At 41.1% G+C, this 19541-nt stretch overlaps 1 protein-coding gene across 4 annotated transcripts in view; it reads right to left on the reverse strand.

Annotated features, from left to right (window-relative positions):
• The window catches only part of KLF3 (KLF transcription factor 3), a 36576-nt gene that overhangs the window by 6333 nt on the left and 10702 nt on the right, over positions 1 to 19541 (reverse strand). For 3 of the 4 annotated variants that reach the window (XM_066233292.1, XM_066233291.1, XM_066233290.1), the window contains 3 exons: positions 14064 to 14159; positions 6104 to 6590; positions 5290 to 5440 (listed from right to left, as the gene is read on the reverse strand). In XM_066233292.1, the coding sequence (XP_066089389.1) occupies positions 5290 to 5440; positions 6104 to 6590; positions 14064 to 14120 (695 nt within the window). In that variant the 5' untranslated portion in view covers positions 14121 to 14159. Of the gene's footprint in view, positions 1 to 5289; positions 5441 to 6103; positions 6591 to 14063; positions 14160 to 18129; positions 18195 to 19541 lie in introns of those variants that run through there. The other variant, XM_066233293.1, reaches the window with a different exon arrangement.

Raw genomic sequence — 19541 nt, forward strand, 5'->3', positions numbered from 1 at the left:
CATTCCTAAGTCTCAGGCAAACCACCCTGTAAGGATGCATCTAGCTTTTATCTTTTATATAACTGGCACTTAGTTGGGAGTCTTTTAAAACTCACAATTCACATTTGATTATCAAATCCTGGCTCTTCTTTTTTTTTTTTTTTTTTTTTTTTATTCATTTTAGAGAGGAGAGAGAAAGGGAGAGACAGAGACAGAGAGGGAGAGAGAGACAGAGAGAGAAGGTAGGGAGGAGCTGGAAGCATCAACTCCCATATGTGCCTTGACCAGGCAAGCCCAGGGTTTTGAACCAGCGACCTCAGCATTTCCAGGTCAACGCTTTATCCACTGCGCCACCACAGGTCAAATCCTGGCTCTTCTAAAAAAACAACCCCCCCCCAAAAACAACGCAAAACGGAAACCTTTCCTGTTACTATTACTCCTGCTGGAGGAAGAACTTCAAGGCAGTGCGAGCAGTTAGGCAGAAGCCCCTCGCCCACGACACTGACACCGAGGTGCAGGCAGCTCCCTCAGGGACCCGACATTATCCCTGCCTCCCTGATCGCTCCTACCCAGACACACATTCCTGCATCTGCACTAATCAGACCATGTGAAACGTTACTATGGGCTTTCTTCTTCTTTGAGAAAGGTAGTTGGAGAGAAAAGGCAAATGACGGAAGAGCTGGGAAAGGTCTGTGGTTCTCAGACTTCTCTGATGATTAATGTTGAGTAATTAAAACTTCTAATCCATTCATTAACTCTAATCTGTTCATTTGCTTTCCTAATGACTAATTACTTGATACATTACAAGCTTATATAGTTGGCCTCCAACTGTGATGAAAGATTTTTAAATTTGAACCTAAAGTTCTTAAGATGTTCCAAATAACATGAGTGTTTTATACAAGTGTGTATAGGAAGAAAAAAGATTGGTGAGAAGGAAAAAAAAAAAAGAATTTAATGAGGGTACTCAAACTTGTACGGAAAAGGGATAATAAAATTTAGTCATAAAAATCAAAAGGGAGTCCATGAAACTTGTGGGGTTTTTTTGCATGCTGGTAAAAATTAAAATACACACCCTTTACCAATTAACTTTTTCAGCATTTTAGGAAGTGACTAAAAAGAGAATATTAGGTATATTTAAGTGACTTTGCTTATTTCTTATTTTTATTACTAGTGAAGGAAACTGTCAGTTTTTTGAGTATCTTTACCTTCCTGCCCTGATGCTTAGATACGGAAAAATAAAATAGCCACGTTCAGATACATGGAAAAGGGAATATGATCTAGTCAGGGGGAAAACGGCGAGAACCTAAATTTTATAAATGTACAAACAGCAGAGAAAAGGGAGAAGCGGTTTATGAACAGATGTAGTTCAATAAAGCTAAGTTATCAACCTAAAATTCTTCAAGAAGAAAGTTATGTTTACTTTTAACTTTCAACACTAATGCCATTGATTGAAAATGTTTCATCTTCATTAAGAGAACTTCAGGAGATAAAATGCTGAGGAAAAAATTACAACCAGTGAGTGCATAAATAAGTGGAACAGCAAATCGTTGTTTCTCTCCCTTCTCTATTAAATCAATAAAGATTTAAAAAATGTATCTCATATGCTCTTGGATACTAACAGGATGACTTCCAATTATTAGATTTTATGGGCTGGGAATCATCCGAATAGTTTCTGTACAGTAGTTAACAATCACTTTTTTGTTGTTGCTCATTCTGTGTATAAAGGTAAACTAAAAAGCTATGTGCTCTAGCTTTAAATCCCAGCTCTGTCCCTGGTAGTCCTTGGGACGCCGGGCAAGGTGTTTATCCTCTGTGAAATGGGGATGATGGTACAATCTCAGGAGGTGGTTCTGAGTAATATACACAAAGCATTGAAGAACAATATCTGTTCCAGATGTAAATCTACTCAAAGGCAGCTGTTCATAATTCGAAGTTTTCAAATCTATTTGCAAACTTTGCCCCTACATTATTCAATTTCATGAGGCATTTTTGGGGATGTCCCATCACCATATTAGGAAATCTCTAGACCACCTAACATCTACCTCGAAAAGCAGCATCATTCTGAGGGTGGTTAGTGGCCCCATCTCTGAAGAGCCAGCTGTTAATAGAGGCTGAGGCTAGAGATCAGGATCTTGGGATCTCGACCCTTTCTGTCTCCACACTGCTCTTTCCCCCCCTATTGATTTGAGAGAGAAAGAGAGAAAAGAAGAGAGGGGAAGAGAGAGAAGCATAAATTTGTTCCACTTAGGTGTGCACTCATTGATTGCTTCTCGTACATACCCTGACCAGGGATTGAAGCCATGACCTTGAACAACTGGAACAACGCTCTATCTACTGAGCTACCTAGCCAGGGCGCCTCACTGCTCATTTTTAAAGAGGTTGTTTGGGATCATTACAACCAAAAAGTTAGAACAGCTTTAAATACCAGAGACCTGGTAATTGTTTTGAATTAAGCTGGGTGCTCTTAAATTTGCTACCATCCATATGTCCAACTAAACGGGGAAATCTGATCTGTAAGCTTTTTATTATAAGTACACTTTTTTTGCATGAAAATATATAGCAAAAGGAATTTGCTATACATTTGAGTGCCTTTACCAATAATTCTAGAGCAGTAGCTCTATGATCAAGCAAATGGCTTTCAAAGCTGTGTTTTAAAGTCTGCCTCTAAAGCAGTGGTAGTCAACCTGGTCCCTAGCGCCCACTAGTGGGTGTGTCAGCTTTCATGGTGGGCGGTAGCAGAGCAACCAAAATATAAATAAAAAGATAGATTTAACTATAGTAAGTTGTTTTATAAAGATTTATTCTGCCAAACTTAGCGAAAATCCGACATAAAGTACTTGGTAAGTAATTATTATTATATGCTTTAACTTGCTGTAACTCTGCTCTATAAATTTCATAAAGTAAAGGTACTTCCCTACTTTATAAATCTCCATTACTGTGGAACCAGTGGTCGGTTAGAAAATTTTACTACAGAGATACAAAAGTGGGCGGTGGGTATAAAAAGCTTGACTATCCCTGCTCTAAAGGAAGGGTTTGCCAGAACCCAAGGCAAATGCTGGGGCTGGCTCATTACAATGGTACTAGGCACTTGGTTTCAAGTAATTCCTTCCTGGCTAGCTGGCTTCCTCTGTGGGCTGCTACTGGGCACACTCCAAAACATTACTTAATCGCATCTGTGAGAAAATTACTTAAAGAGTACGTATCCTGGTTGTGGCTAATCTGTTGAATTTTTTGAGAGGCAAAATGCATTCTTAGGTCAGTATTAGACTAAGCATATTGCTCATTAATCATTAAAAGCCATCCAGCTTGAGATCATCAAGAGAACATTACTCAAAATAAGAAAGAAAAAGGTATTTCTCCTTAGCAGCACTGAGAGCACAGCACATTGCCTTCAAATGTTCTTCTTCCACAATGTTTTACATTGTAATTCATAATAACCCAGACTTTGGAATAACCTCGCTCAGTCAACAGATCCCTCCCTATGTGGACAGCTGGCTTTACAGCATCTTTTCTATCACTTGTGCGGGAGCAATTATAAGTCCAAATCCCATTGCCAGTTACCTTGCCAAAGACACCTGTTATCATAACAAAAAGAGATAATGCAGACTACATGATGTGTCTTTCTCAGTTAGTCTGTTTTTCCTTTCACTCGAGTGCATGAGCAGATGCAGTCAGCTAGATATGGGTTAAAAATGGCAGGAAGAGCCCTCATCTGGAAACGGGAGATGAAGTCCAAGCCCCCTCCGCTGTTAAGAGTGTAATTACAGGCGAATTATCTAATGTCTTGGCTCCTCAGTTATCTATTTGCTCTGATTCCCACATGCTTGTTATGGGAGAATAAAATAACTCCTTTGAAAACACTTGGAAAAGTTTCTTTTGGGGATGAAGAGGATGCTAAGGAATTATGAAGAGCAAGAATGCACAAGTCCATCAGACACACTCTACTGCTGATGTGGCTAAGAAAATTCATTCTCCATCTATCAGGGAGTACATGACAACAAGAACAAACACCGACTATGATTTGGTGCAATGGGCAATTAATATGTGAGCTACCATGAAGGGACCTACTTGGGTTGAATGTGGACACAACTAGGATTTTTTGGAGTTCCAGAAAATAGCTGTTCTAAAACCAGGGAATTCACAGTCTGTTGCAGAATTAACTGTTTTAGGGAGAGGGTGGAGAAGATAAAGTAGAAAGGTGGGCAGAACATTTGTTTAGGTTGGAGAAAAGGTGACATGGGGGGGAGATGATGGAAGAGACCCTGAGAAGACAATAAGGGACCGTTGGTACTAGAAAGCTGGCCCCTATATCCAATGTTGAAAGAACCGTAACAAGAGAATTACAACGAGGAAAATTATTACAATCAATAATGAAAATAGAGGAAAACAGACAACAAGATTGAATGATTAGCCCAAGGTCATACACATGGTACAGAGCTGAGCTGGGATCCAAAACATCAGACCCAAAGGCCACTTCTTAAGTACTGCAAATATAACCTCCAGTGTAACCGCTGATAAACTTCAAAGTTATCAATAGTAGCAAATTCCATTAATGATAATAATGTTATTTATTTAACCTGTGAGGGGCACTGTCACAGCAAATTAGACCTAAAACAAACCTCTGTTCAGGACCTTGCATGGTGACCAATACAGTGTAAAATTTCTACTTCATGGCAGTTCTAGAGCAGACTGAACATTCTAAGGGCAGACGTGACTTAAAGGACTAGAGGATAAAGACTTCTTTCACTGCCGAGCTTCTCTGGGCTACGTGGTCAATTTCTGTTGCCATCCCTTATTTATAGGACTTGTTTTGGAGTGTCTTTCTCTTGGGCTTGTGGTTGGCTTGAAGATTTTAATTAAAGACATTCCTCATCACAGAGACAGTATACTCTATTAGAAGTGACAAGGAGAAATACAGCATGTGTCCACATTAAGTTTTCATGATCCAACCTTGTGGAATATTTAGAACACCAACTTGAATACACAGTAGGATTAGGATTATGGAAAAAATGTGTGTGTATAGTTTGGAAGTGAAACAAACAAACAAATAAAAAAAACCCCAAGATATAAATGATGTATATGATAAGGTGGCAAAATCATCAATGACCAATTTACTGGTAACTTGAGGTCATTGTCAAATGCCGTCTGTGTAACACAGCATTGTTTTTAAGAGAATCTCTTATCCCTGTGGGTGCCACGTACTAAAAGGTGTTGGCAATCCACACATTAGCGCTGGAAGTTTCTGCTTCCATTCCAGGTCCCAAGATGCACACTGCCACTCAAATGCCAGGTCGACTCAATGATACTTACTCTTGCAACAATGCTTGTGGGGGGGACACTGAGTTCATTAAAGGGGGTGACATTTCTTCAGGATAATAATCTGTCCTCTGTGGTTCGATCCCAGGTTCTATTTTAATTTTTTTCTGTAATGTAGGCTTCTCATATGATTCAATTACAGGTACTAAAAAATAAAAATAGAAAAGTCACTTATGTACAATTTACAATTTCAGTGTTTAAAAAGCTTACTGCATAGGTCCTATCTATAACACTGATATGTGACTATTTATCTGCCTTCAGCAAGATTTTAGCAGTGATGCATCACTGGGGGATACCAGTTTCTCTGGATCGTTATTTTGCCGGTAAGCGGAGCACACAAGAAATTGGACTTAAGACATCAGCAACCAAATGATTCTTCCTTATGATTTTTGGTTATCTCCTTTTAACCCGGTCATCTTCCCATGACCAGTCAATGAACAAGGTGCTTTTTATAGCCATGAGCGATCACCATGGTCCAAAGGTATTTATTAAATGGCCTCTCTGCATCTAGAACCATGCTGGCATTCCATGAAGCAAAATATAAAGTCAAGATTCTTACTATCCCAAAGTTGACGATTACATAGTGAAAGTGGTCATTTCATAGCTTTAAACAGACAGCCTGATTCTTGGGAGCTCTTCCAGTATCAACACTTTAAGAAAAAACAAACAAAAGGAAACACCTTAGGCAGACTCTAAGTGGATTATTTCCTCTGAAGAGCTTGGCTCTCTGCTTCCTTCACTCCCCCCAGGCCGTCTGGTGAAGACACTGGACAGACTGAGCAGCAGGGTGATCAGTGGTGGGATTTACCTTGCATGCTACTACTTGAGTTCTCCATCTCCTCGGACAAGGACACCATGAGCGGCTGCTGGAGGTGACTGGTGTACATGAAGGGGACGGGCTGCACCACGACCGGCTGTATGACCGGCAGAATCCCCGGGCTCCGAATTCCATGCCGAGACAGGGCAGCGGCCATCACTGGAGGCATGGACAACGGCACGCTGAAGGGCTGCACCCCCGGGGGAGGGGGCGAGTACTTTTTCATCGGCGGGCTGGAGGAGGGCATGCTCAGCCCGGGCGAGGCTCTCCGGTGCGAGGACTGGAACTTGAGCGAGGAAGGGGAGCTCCCAGCCGAGGGCGGTGAGCTCCGCTTGTTGACGGTGAGGTCCACCGGCTCCATCTGCATCCCGTGCGACAGGACTTCCGGGGTCTGGAAGAACTTGTCGGACAACGGTGTGGAGTAGATGACTCCGTACTTATTGGGCTTCATGGACTCCATGTAATTCGATGGGTATGACTGTTAGAAAGGAAACACAGAAAACAGCCAAATAAGTACATTTGTTTTAAACATGAATTAAGATGAAAAACTATAATGGCACTTTTTGGACTCAGATATATGCTTGACCCTAAAAAAATGCTTTAAGAGCCCTGGTCTAATAAACTTAAGAACTAAGGTTAATGTGGTAACCAAGTCACATGAAAAAATCTCAAATTTAGTTCTAAGGTGATGCCCATGGGAAATATTAACATTGAGGCTGACGCTGGCAATATTCCAAAACAGGTTATAAAATAGAAGCCTTCTGGGCCCTGGCCAATTGGCTCAGTGGCCTGGCGTGCAGGAGTCCTGGGTTCGATTCCCGACCAGGGCACACAGGAGAAGCGCCCATCTGCTTCTCCACCCCTCCCCCTCTCCTTCCTCTCTGTCTCTCTCTTCCCCTCCCGCAGCCAAGGCTCCATTGGAGCAAAGTTGGCCCGGGCGCTGAGGATGGCTCTATGGCCTCTGCCTCAGGCACTAGAATGGCTCTGGTTGCAACAGAACAACGCCCCACATGGGCAGAGCATCGCCCCCTGGTAGGCATGCCAGGTGGATCCCGGTCAGGCGTATGCGGGAGTCTGTCTGACTGCCTCCCCGTTTCCAGCTTCAGAAAAATACAAAAAAAAACCCCCAAACAAACCAAAACCAGAAGCCTTCTGGGCTTTTATCTTCAGTTGTCAGTGTTGGGGTTCACCAAGAACCAGCCAAGCCAAGTAACCTCGTTGCTTTACTGATGGGGTTTCTTAACTGGCAGGAAATGCTTTCTGGCTTTAGGGTTTCAGCCCAGCGGCAGGGCGCTGAGCATTCCTCATGATTGCTTGTCTCTAATATGAAGAAACAGAGCGGCATGGTAGTACCCTTTGGGTGGGCTTGAGCTGCTGATGAGTGCATGCCTAGGACGGCCAACAGTCCTGGTTTGCCTGGGACTGTCTTGGCTTTAGCACTAAAGTCCTACAACCTACGAAATGGCTCAGTGTAGGCAAACCACGATGGGCAGCCAGCCTACGTGCCTATATTCTGAAGGCCAACGCATCCGAGTAATTATGTCCTTGGCGCCAACTTGTTCCACAGTTTATTCAGTTTGAATGAAGCCGAAGAAGATGACTTGATGTCCAAACTGGTGGGTGACACAGAGCTGTAAGAAACAGCTGATACGAGACTCCAATCAGGCCACCTGATGCTCAAAATGACCTGCACACAAGTTGAGGCCCGGTGTTTTTTCCTCCAAACTTGGCTAACCCTCTCCCCCTCAAAAAACCCAAAAACCAAAAAACAAAACAAAACAAAACAAAAACAACATCAAAAGAAGCTGTGGAGGTTAAGCTATAAGATACTGGAAGAGAGAAAAAATAGTTTGTTTCCTCCCAAATCTAACAACTGTTCTACAACTGAACTAATTTATCTTCAAATACCCCCCTCTCTCTTCCAATATCAGGATATCTGACTTTCATCTACTGGCTTCAAATAGGAATTGGTCATAATAGCTGCACATTCTGGTTAATGTCCTTGGCCATGGAAGTCGCTAAAATTACTCTAATCCTTAACTAAAATTAAAAATATAAAGAAAGCTTGGTCGTACAATGCCTTTTAAAAAATGAAACATAAGCCATTTTCTTTACATGTAGGCATTTTAGGGAATGTTTTAGTGATAACATGCAGAGAATTACTTGTATTTTAATGTCTCAGTGAGAGTGATAAGCAACATACTGCATCTCTCTTCCAGCTGTTAAGTCCTACGTGTTTACGATAATGAGGCAATACAAACTCGTAATGTAGCTGAGAAAGCCCGCCAATGGGACCTTATAATTAAATGGCTTAAATGCACTGTTAATTTCTGAGCCTCCCAGGACCCCCCAGAGGCCACTTTGTGAGTTTTAAGATATTTTGAGTTGGTAGTGGTTCTGACTGGAATTATGACTGAGGTCACACCCTTTTCTCTCTGGGCCTTGCTGGGGGACTCTCCACCTGGCTCTGCATCAGAATCATCTGTGCTGTTTCTAAAATTCAGGTGTCTGGCATCTACACCAGGCCTCCTCAGCATCCGAGTATCAGGGAATGGGTGGGAGCCAGGCGGTATTTATCTTCATCTGGTTTTGATGTCAGTTCATCATTAAGATGAAGTATTTTGTTCTTCTGTCCTTTCTTTATCCGTATCATCATAATCTGCATGGTCTCCTGGAACAGTGATGCCTGCGGTCTGGCACCCCTCTCTGGGGGCACTGAAGATACTTAAAGATGGTACAAGGTAAACATACAGTGCTTTAAAATAGGTGTTTATTTAAATGTGTAAGAAAAAAAAATTTTTTTTACAGTAGTGATATACTGTTCCCTGTTAACAAAAGCAATTCTATAAAAGAGGGCAGAAAAAATTACTAACTAAATATTATAAGTATAGGTGCCATCAGGATATGACAAAACTCCTAGAAGGTTGTGAGGTTAAAAATAAAAAGGGATTCAGTGGGGTAACATATGTAATGAAGGGAACACACACTGTGGTCCTAGGACTCCCTTATTTTTTCTCACACAAGAGGAGTGCACTGCAACAGGCTTTGACCCTCCTAATCGTGGCTTCTAAAACTTGACTGTGCATACAAATTCACCTGGGGATTCCGTTCAACTACACACACACACACACACACACACACACACACACACACACACTTTTTTGTTGTGAGAGGAGGGAAAATAGACAAACTCCTGCATGTGTCCAACTGGGATCCACCCAGCAATCCCATCTGGGGCCGATGCTCAAATCAATCAAACTATTTTTAGTACCTGAGGCTGACCAACCTAGCTATCCTCAGTGCCTGGGGCCAACGCTTAAACCAACTGAGCCACTGGCTGCGGGAGGGGAAAAGGGAGAGAAGGAGGAGAGAGGAAGAGCAAAGCAGATGGTCCTATATATCCTGTGTGCCCTGACTGGGAATCAAACCCAGGACTTCCACACACCAGGCCAACCCTCTACCACTGAGTAAACCACCCAGGGCCTAAACTGTAGATTCTAAACAACTAGAGAGTGGCCCAAGGTACAAAGACTTTTGAACAGAACTACTCTCAATGATAAAGATATAGAATGAAAATACTAATTTTTAGTACTGAAATCTGTTAAACTGCTTAAATACAATTTAAAGGGGAGAGAGATGAATTTTCATTAATAATGCTGCTTAAAAACAAGGACATGAAGGATAAAAGAATCAGGAAATACAATATATATAAGTTGGTTTTAAAAACAACTTTGAGTTATGCATGGATAATCAAATGAAGAAAAGACTTTCTAATTTTCTTTAGAACCTGGTACACAGGCACACCACAAAGTGTGCGGGCCCCACATACAGCGTTATTAATATTAAATATAGCATATTTAAATGTAAATATTAAAAGAGACACAAGGCTCATTAACCAAAAAAAAAATTATAAATTATGTATGATGGGGGTATAAGGAAGTAACTAATACAGGGGAAATTTTTTCCTCTGGTTCTAAAGTTTAACCTGCTTTACATACAATTCTCTAAAGTGAAAAAGTTCTGGTACGAGAAACAAAAAACCTCAGGGAATGTGAGGCAGCATTAGTTGTCTTCTACTCACCAAAATGTAGCTTCTCCCTTATTTTCAGCCCCATTCTTCAAAGAGCTCCCTATGACCTAGATTTGAATGCCAAGTTATCGGCAGTTCCATGGGAAGCAAACGAGGACACACTGTTACTGCCGTCACGGCTGGGCTTTTCTATCCGCAGCCGTGGGTGTGCTGAAGGAAAGTGGGAACTCAGAACTTGGAAAATCTGCAAATTTAACAGTATTCCCAGGTTTAAACCATAAAGGAAGAGACAGCCACAGAGAAAGGCAAGTTTTCTAAACATTATGCACAGTTTAGCCGAGAGTCTGCTCTCCAGTGAAGGACCCCTGTGCCCTATATTGACAGTGGTGTTTGTGAGGCTGCAGGGCGTAAAGTAAGGGAACACATTCAGGCACACTGCTGAGTACACAGTCAACCATTTCCAGTCTGACTGCCTCACACAAGGCTGAAGAAATGTGGTTCCTCAAAGCGTCTCACTAGCAATGTTGATTAGAACCTACCATAGGACACGTTTCATTAACTGGGTGGAGCACACAAGCTCATGCAATCAGCTTGCAACAATCTGGTTCCCCACAGTGCAAGGACTGATACAGGGTTTGCTCGGGGTGTGTGCCTGGGGTGGGCACACCCTGGTAAATAGTTGTTCCCTTTCGGTTCCAGACCATTCCTGTCTTCCAACCTAGCAATGCAAATAAGTGTGACCACACTGGCCCCCAAGCCAAATCAGAGGCAAGTGTTGATGCAGCTGAAAAAGCGCCTCTGGCCATCGATGGCCACCCAGTGCCACCCCCTCCCCATGCTGCTTACAGGAGGCGGCTAGGAGACGGGGCAGAGCAGCTTGAAGACGAGGCTCAAGCAGGGGCACCCGCCACCCCCCAAGCAGGGGTGGCACTGGGTTTACTTTTCAAAAAGATTTGTTGGTTTAGATAATTTTCCAAAGCTATCACTTCATATTTAAGTGAGAATTTCAATGGTTTCTTATTTTATTGGGAATACTTTTGGTGATTTTTCCATTACAAGATGGTTTAAGTGGGCGCAGTCTCTATTTCACTATTCATTAACACTGAAAAAAAAAAAGGGAACATCCATGACAGGGCGATGGCAAGTCAAAGGAATCTTCATACCAAGGGCGGGGTTCTAGCGCAGGAAGGCGTGGCACTCTGGAAACAGCAAATGTCATGCCCCTCTATGCAAACAAAAGTAAAAAGCTCTCTTTCTACCAGACTCAGAGGAGTCATGAAAAGTTTCTGCTAGGACAGAGCAGAGGATCTGTTAATTAAGTACTTTCTGATCTGTGAGGAGTCTGTTAGATAACAATTCTCATTTAAAAAAAGGGGAAAAAAGGAATGTCTTTTCTTCAAAAGTAATCTTACAGAAATACAATGAGAATATTTTTTTTAAAAAACTTATTTTCTTTCTCGCATCCTGAGTTAAATGCTTTAATTTCCAACCGTCTTTGGAAATAGATGGGTAAAAATAATTCCTTTACATGTATATTTTATATTCACATGCTGTCTATGGTTTACAAATTGTAATCTCCAATTCTACAAATAAAAAATAAATAAAGAGGCAGGCTCAGGGAGCTGCTGGCGGTTTTGCCAACACTGTTCTGAAAATAGGTAGCAGAGGGCCGGCCTGGACCTGCGCGGGCAGGGCGTCTGCTGCTCCCTGCTCCTGCAGATTTGAACGAGACAGTATGAAGGATCCCTTACCATTTGCTTCCAAATCCCAGGAAGGTATCAAGACTTGTATTTGAGTAAGAGAGAATAACATTTTCTCACTTTCTCTAAATTATAGCAAAACACCAGATAGGTAGATTGCTCCTGCTGCACTCTCAAGAAAAAGAGGGGTGGGGTGGGGAGAGAAGATAAATCACTATAAAGTATTTTTATTCATATATGGACCTAAAACAAAAATTCCCTCACAAATTATTCTATACTGCCTTTAATGGTTAGAACACTGACTGGAATAACCAAAGACTTCAACCTCCAGATCAAAGATGGAATTAAAAAGAAAAAAGGAACAAAAAAATAATTAGAGAAACTTCATTGTAAGGATTGACACTAACTTTTGGTGAAACAATCTAATTTCTGCAAGCATTTAATGAAGTTCAAAATTTGCGCATGAAAGAGAACGAGACCATTAATTGCAAAAATACTTCTATATAGTCTAAGTCCATGTATTAATGTTACAGCATTACAAGCACACTTATTTCAAATGCATTTTATTTCCTTTTTTCAGTTAAGTGCATTTTCTTGCATTTAATTATATCCTAGCTAACTTAGCAATGTGGATCTTCATTTTTTGCTTTAAATTAGGCTCTTGAGCCCTCCTATCTCATGCTTGATTAAAAGCACGGGAAGTACATTGAATCGTAAAGTGCGTCATTGATTGTTCTGCATCACTTATAAAACCAATCATACTCTCTGGTACTAAAAACCTATTCATAGTTCAAAGATATAATAAATGGAGAAATTCTATACCTTACTTTTCCTCCAAGGTGATTATGCAGTAGTTCGGGGAAAGGGGTTGGTAAGTACAATGACAGCACTGAATAACATCAGAAATCAGTTCACTTTTTGATTAACAAAATTCTTATTGCTCAGTTACCATATTCAGACACTCGGTTATCCAGTTATTACACTGGAAGGTAACTGTTATTTCCTTAAACCCACTCTGACTTGACTTTTCATTGCACACTATGATAAACACTTCACTGGCTTAGTAATAACCATGGCAACTCGGTTCCAAGGGCCTCACAGTGACCCCCATGTCTTGTATAAACATTTTTGGCAGGAACCCCCATAGCCAATGCATAAGGATGATCTAATTTTGCAAGTGTGTCATTACCAACCTTCTCATATACAACTCAGGCCAAGTTTTTCCCCTGTGAATATTTTCCAAGCCGTGGAAGAAAAGAGCAAGACAGAGAGTGTTGTTGCCTTGCTATTTCATATTCACTAAACCAGAGCCCCTCAAGTCTAAACGACTCCCTGCTTTGAAATGGTCACTCAGGTCCCATCTCCACAGCACTAGCACTGTATCTGTAAAAACGCCTGGACTAATGACTAGTCTCCGGCGGCTGAAAAGCATCTACAAGGGCCTGGCTCACAGAAGGGCCAGTTTAGCACTAGGTGTTGAAATCAAGACAACGAACGTAATTCCTACCCACCCAGACTCTTCCAGGCGAAATCAAATTCCTCCTTACCGCCAAGTTCTTCCACTACCTTCTTCTCTGTCACCTCTCCATCACAGCTCCAGAGAGCTGTTGTCATTGGTCGTTAAACAAACCATTTTTGAATGGAAAAGGACTGGGGGGGGAGGTTCTTCTTTTTCATCGACTCCGTGAAACACACACTCTACACTAGGACACAACGGAGTGTCTTTTTCTTCTAGTATTAAAATCGTCATGTTCTTGACACAGATTTTTTGTAGGCACATTTGGAAATTGCTTCCTAACCATTCTAAATACAGTGCACAAGTTTTTAAAAGAATGTCCCTGGATACACATTAATTAAAAAAGAAAAAAAAAAAATCAGTCTAGCCTTTTTTTTTTTTTTTTTTTGCTATGACCAATAATCCTGAGAGCTCGAACCAAAAACTGGTAACTGAGTTGTTTTCATAAACCGACTTCTGAGGTGCCGAGATCTGCTGATCACATCTGGAGGGCTGTGGGACACGGGCCTTATGGAAACGCGGACCCCATTTACTAGAGGGAGGCACAGTGCAGGGAGGATACTAACCTCATAGACCACAAGGAGCTCTGAAAAACCTGCCGGCAAACCTGTGAAGTACTGAGTAACTTTGAGGAATAACACGACACATGATAATGTGATTACCACTTGGAATGAGTAAGAAAATGTCCAATTCTGGAAAACTTACCACTGAGACAGGGTCCATGGCCTCTTGCTTGACAGGGACTGGGTCAAACATGAGCATTCTTTTAGTTAAGCTTTCTAGGGTGCTCTGGTGTTGGGCCTAGAAAACAAAACAAAACAAGATGTCCATCTAAATCCCAAGGTTACTTTAAACATAAACTAGTAAAAATAAAATACAATATTCCTTAGCCTCCTCCTCGCCTCCTTCCTTCCCTGACCCCAAAATGGCTGGAATTTGTTTCCCTTACCTATGAAAGATGCCATTTTGTATAATTAAAACCAGACTTCATGGTCATAAGCAGATGAGAGCCAACTGGCATTCCTAACTCAAATACATAAACCCTGACATTTCTGGAACAATATGTACAGCCCCTTCCGAGCAGCAAAGCTTCTTTAAGACTGTAGTGCAACTCAACAGAGGTTCACATTATATGTGCATGATACACACTTTTCCTTTTCCGTTCAGAAAAATCGGGAAAAAAGGAAGACAGCAAAAACCAAACAAACAAAAAACCTAGACCCAACCATCATTAATATTAATAGTTTTGTATTTATCCTTCCAAACTTTTAAAAATGGGATTATAGTATGCACTGAATTTAGTATCAATAATTTCACTGGACAATTTATTGTGAAAAATTTTCTTTTTGATAATTATGGTTCTGCACCATCAAATTTGGTGTGCCACATCAGTTTACATAAATTATTCCTTTTTATTGGGCACTTAGGTTGCTTCTATATTTTTACCATTATAGAGAGCAATGAACATCTTTATAGTTACATCCTCCTGCACATACTTAATTTTTAAAATAAGTTTTAGTATTGGGTGACAAATGTGTACATTTTCCAAAGCATGTGATGTATCACCCAGCAAAGGTGCTCTATTATTTCTATCAATTAAATAGAGCCTGTTTCCTAATATTTCTACCAGCAACGTGTATTACCACTTAAAGAAAAACAAACAAAAAACCCTCTGCCAGTTTGTTAGCATTAAAATGGCAAATTAAATTACCAAATGAAAATGCTCATCTCTAGGCCCTAGCCGGAGAGCTCAGTGGGTTATAGTGCTGGGTTTCCCGGTCGGGGGACATACAAGTCAACCAATGATGGCATGAGTAAGCGGAACAACAAACTGATGTTTCTCTTTCTGTTTCTCTCCCTCCTCTCTCTAAAAATCAATAAATAAAAAAACTAAAAACAACATAAAGTTCTCATCTCTATTTACCATTTACATTTCTTCTTTTAAGAAATGTGTATTCAGGTCTTGCGGTGCCTCCATCTCTTACTGTTTTCTAACCACTTTTTACACATGAGGAATATTAGCTTGGATTCACTCCCATTCTTGCAAATTTCTCATTAGGAAATCAGCTATTCTATAGCCAGATGCTTCTTCATGTCGCTTAGTCTTTCTCTTCTCTGCTTCTATTGTTCTGCTCGTGTTATCCATGTATTTTCTTCTTTGTTCTCTACTAGTCCATTTCTAGCACACAAGTCTGCATAAAGCCAACTGCTTCCTTACAGGACAAAACATTCAGTCTCCTTGCTACTCAACTGCGTTTCGCATGTGATGGCATCACCACCCCGCTACTGATCAGATCGTCAACAATCTGTTTCAGGCACTTACTATCCAAATTTGGTTTAACTGTTCAGTGCTTTGCTTAAAGGTGAGGTGTATACAGACCACTTTGGTTTGGGTGGGAAAGTGAACAAGTTCTAGAGTGAATTCTACCTGAAAAAGCTTTACAAGTCCTTTGTTCTAGGTCACTTCCTATATTTCATTCAGTACTACAACTCTGCATCCCCACCCACCTCCATGACAGCAGTCCTATAGTATGCTGTATCCATGCTTTATGGCAGGGGTCGAAATCTTTTTGGCTGAGAGAGCCATGAACGCCACATATTTTAAAATGCAATTCCATGAGAGCCATACAACAACCCGTGTACATTACGCATTATCCAATAAAAATCTGGTGTTATCCCGGAGGGACAGCTGTGATCGGCTCCAGCCACCCGCAACCATGAACATAAGCAATAGGAAATGAATGGATTGTAATACATGAGAATGTTTTATATTTTTAACATTATTATTATTTTTATTAAAGATTTGTCTGCGAGCCAGATGCAGCCATCAAAAGACCCATATTTGGCTCACAAGCCATAGGTTCCCAACCTTTGCTCTATGGCTTATACTAAGATATCGTCATAGTCTGACCAGGTGGTGGCGCAGTAGACAGAGAGGGCCGGCCTGGGATGCTGAGGAACCAGGTCTGAAACCTTGAGGTTGCTGGTTTGAGCAAGGGATCATAAACATGACCCCATGGTGGCTGGCTTGAGCCCAAAGGTCCCTGACTTGAGCAAGAGGGCTCTGGCTCAGCTGGAGCCCCCAGGTCAAGGCATATATGGGAAAGCAACCAATGAACAACTAAAGTGCTCCAAGTATGAGTTGATGCTTTCCATTTCTTTCACTTCCTGTCTGTCTGTCCCTCTCTCTTGCTTAAAAAAAAAGATATCTTCACATACAATTATAAAAGTAATACTGTGTAGTTCTTGTGTTTTGTTGCTTCAGTGAAGAAAGCCTGTTTCTGGTCTCATGACAACATGTGAATATCATTAACTCAGCATAAGAACCTGACTTCAAAATTCTATTTTTCTGTATCACAGGATAATTATAATCTGTGAATACAATCTGATACCAGGGTGCTCAAATCAATGGTGCTACCACCCGCTTATGCATTCTAGCAACACCAAAACCCTAACAGCCAGTGAAAAATGGATGATTTCATAATGAAGGATGAAAACCCCTTTTGTGCCGTGAGATCTATTATTAACCAGTTCCCAGCCTAGCAGCTGTACAGATGGATACGATTCTAAAAATTGCTGTCCAGTGCCCCCACAGTGGACCTTAAACAAAAGATGTGAGATGTGCTTATATCAATGAGTTCAGCAGCCCTGACCTATGGCTAGCCACCCTCCCCCAGGCCTTTTAAATTGTACTAACTCTTATATATCCACCCACTCCACCAACAGTATTTTGATACAGATCCTTCTCAATAAAAGCACTCATATTCTCAGGTGTATAAGACTCATGAATTGCAATGAGTTGCACCCAAGCCCTGCCACGAGGCAACTGTTTTCACACGTAAAATGAGACCTCTTTTATCTACTTCCTAAAATCTTTACTCATGATGTTTTAGGAAGATAAAAGTAGGATTACAGAACCCAAACAAAAAAGCTTCTTTGCCCTCTAAATAGTTCATATCAACACACAATTTTTCAAGTCAGTTTAAGAGTTAAAAGCTGCCAGTGTGCTCACTGCGATCTGATGTAGGGCCCTGTCCCCTTACAACGAAGGGCACCTCCACCACCTCCACCACCACCACCACCACCGCCGCCGCCGGAAAAGCTTCCCAGCGTAGCCTGCATCCTTACTGTGCCAGTCAGAGCAGCCCAGGGGGATTAAGATGATGGGCTCTGAAGTGCATTTTGGTTCAAATGCTAACTCCACCATTTAGCTCATAAAACCTTCAATGAATTTTCTAATGACCACTAAATTCATGTAGGAATGAATTAAACATTAACCTGCTATTTCTTGTATCGTTTAAAGACATTACTTTCATTTGTTCATTTTTATGTTTTATCTAAACTTAAGAAAATTAGTGCTCTGCAAGACTGGTAATTATAAGAGAAAAAAGTCTAACATAAAACATCTGTTCAACAAAACCTGATTCATTTTTATTAAAAAAAAACAACTGTAAAGGTATGCTTATTTGTTCAGACTGTACCTTAGGGTAACTCAGTAGTGATGAAGGGATAGTTCTCACTACAGAAGTTATTTCAGCTAATAAATGAAGAAGGAATGATTAGGTTTACAATGCCTCATTTTGCAACTCAATAATACATCACTGGACAAAGAAAAAGTGTGCAAAATTAAAATATCACCATGAAGAGAATCCAACTCACATGTTTAACAGCACGTTGTTTCTAACTTGGTAGATTCTAAAATGACTTATACTTTTAGTGACAGACACAGGATATAGAATAAGATAAAGGACAGGCAAAGAGAATGACATACCCAAATCTGTTAGCAAGAGCTTCTTAGGAGCTGGCATGGGGACGGGGCAGCTTTATACACATCTGTGTGCCAATTTTTATATGAATTCTACAATGAAAACATGACAGGGAAAGTACTACAAAGGAACCAAATTTAGGAAGAGAATCACACATTAACACAAATTAAAAATTTGTTTATTTATTTGCAAAAAAGTATACTCTGTTCCTAAGGTACTTTTTTTTTTTTTTTTTTGCATTTCTTTGAAACTGGAAATGGGGAGGCAGTCAGACAGACTCCCACATGCACCCAACCGGGATCCACCCGGCATGCCCACCAGGGGGCGACGCTCTGCCAATCTGGGGCAACGCTCCACAGCAACCAGAGCCATTCTAGCACCGAAGCAGAGGCCACAGAGCCATCCCCAGCGCCCAGGCAAACCCCACTCCAGCGGAGCCCAGGCTGCGGGAGGGAAAGAGAGAGACAGAGAGGAAGGAGAGGGGGAGGGGCGGAGAAGCAGATGGGCGCCTCTCCTGTGTGCCCTGGTGGGGAATCGAACCCAGGACTCCCGCACGCCAGGCCAATGCTCCACCACTGAGCCAACCGGCCAGGGCCCCTAAGGTGCTTTTTAAATATCTGTATGTACTTTTGCCACATGTATTGACTATCTTTGGGTGAGAAAAGAGGGACTTCAATGTCGCCCAAGTTTCTTCCATATAACTGAGAAACAGCTTAAACACTGGAAGAATCAGGGTCTCTTAACTTGGTGGTTTTAGTTCCCCACGAACAACTCAGTACTCTAGGGATGTTACTATCATTTCTTATGAGCTTAGTATCTTTTAAAAATGTTAAAAAATGAATAAAAATGTTTTTAATTTATTGTTAACATGGTTTCAAGTGTCTCACTCAATTTAACACCCTCAACTCCCCACTACTATCATTTTTAAAGAATGTTAAAAGCTACAAGTGCTGTAGAAAATGTTACACAACACTGACAGCAATCTTAAGTACAACCAGTAGGTGGCGCGCTAAAACAGGCATTAGAGACTAGGACACTGGCAGTGAATTGAGCTTGCTAATACTCAGAAGTCTTTAAAATCTAATGGGGTTTAAGCCCTCAGGAATTCTGTTAACCATTTTATGTAGGTATCACAGACACGAGGAGGCCCCATATGTGGTTCTGTTTTTTTCTTACAACTATTTTCCAGTCATAATCACATTTACATCTTAGTTGTATGCAGCCTAGCAGAAATATATTCTAAACTATGCAATCCCAAGATGATAAAATTGCATTTAAAAGAGAAAAAAGGGGCCAAAAACAGTTTAAAAACTTCTAATTTGTTGAGGTATTTAAAAGCAAAAATATAGAAACATCATCATTGCCAAGACAATTTTCCGTAACTGGAGCAAATGTCATCTTTCCCAACTATGTTATT

Source organism: Saccopteryx bilineata, chromosome 5 (genome assembly GCF_036850765.1).
Source record: "Saccopteryx bilineata isolate mSacBil1 chromosome 5, mSacBil1_pri_phased_curated, whole genome shotgun sequence".
Taxonomy (NCBI): Eukaryota; Metazoa; Chordata; class Mammalia; order Chiroptera; family Emballonuridae; genus Saccopteryx; species Saccopteryx bilineata.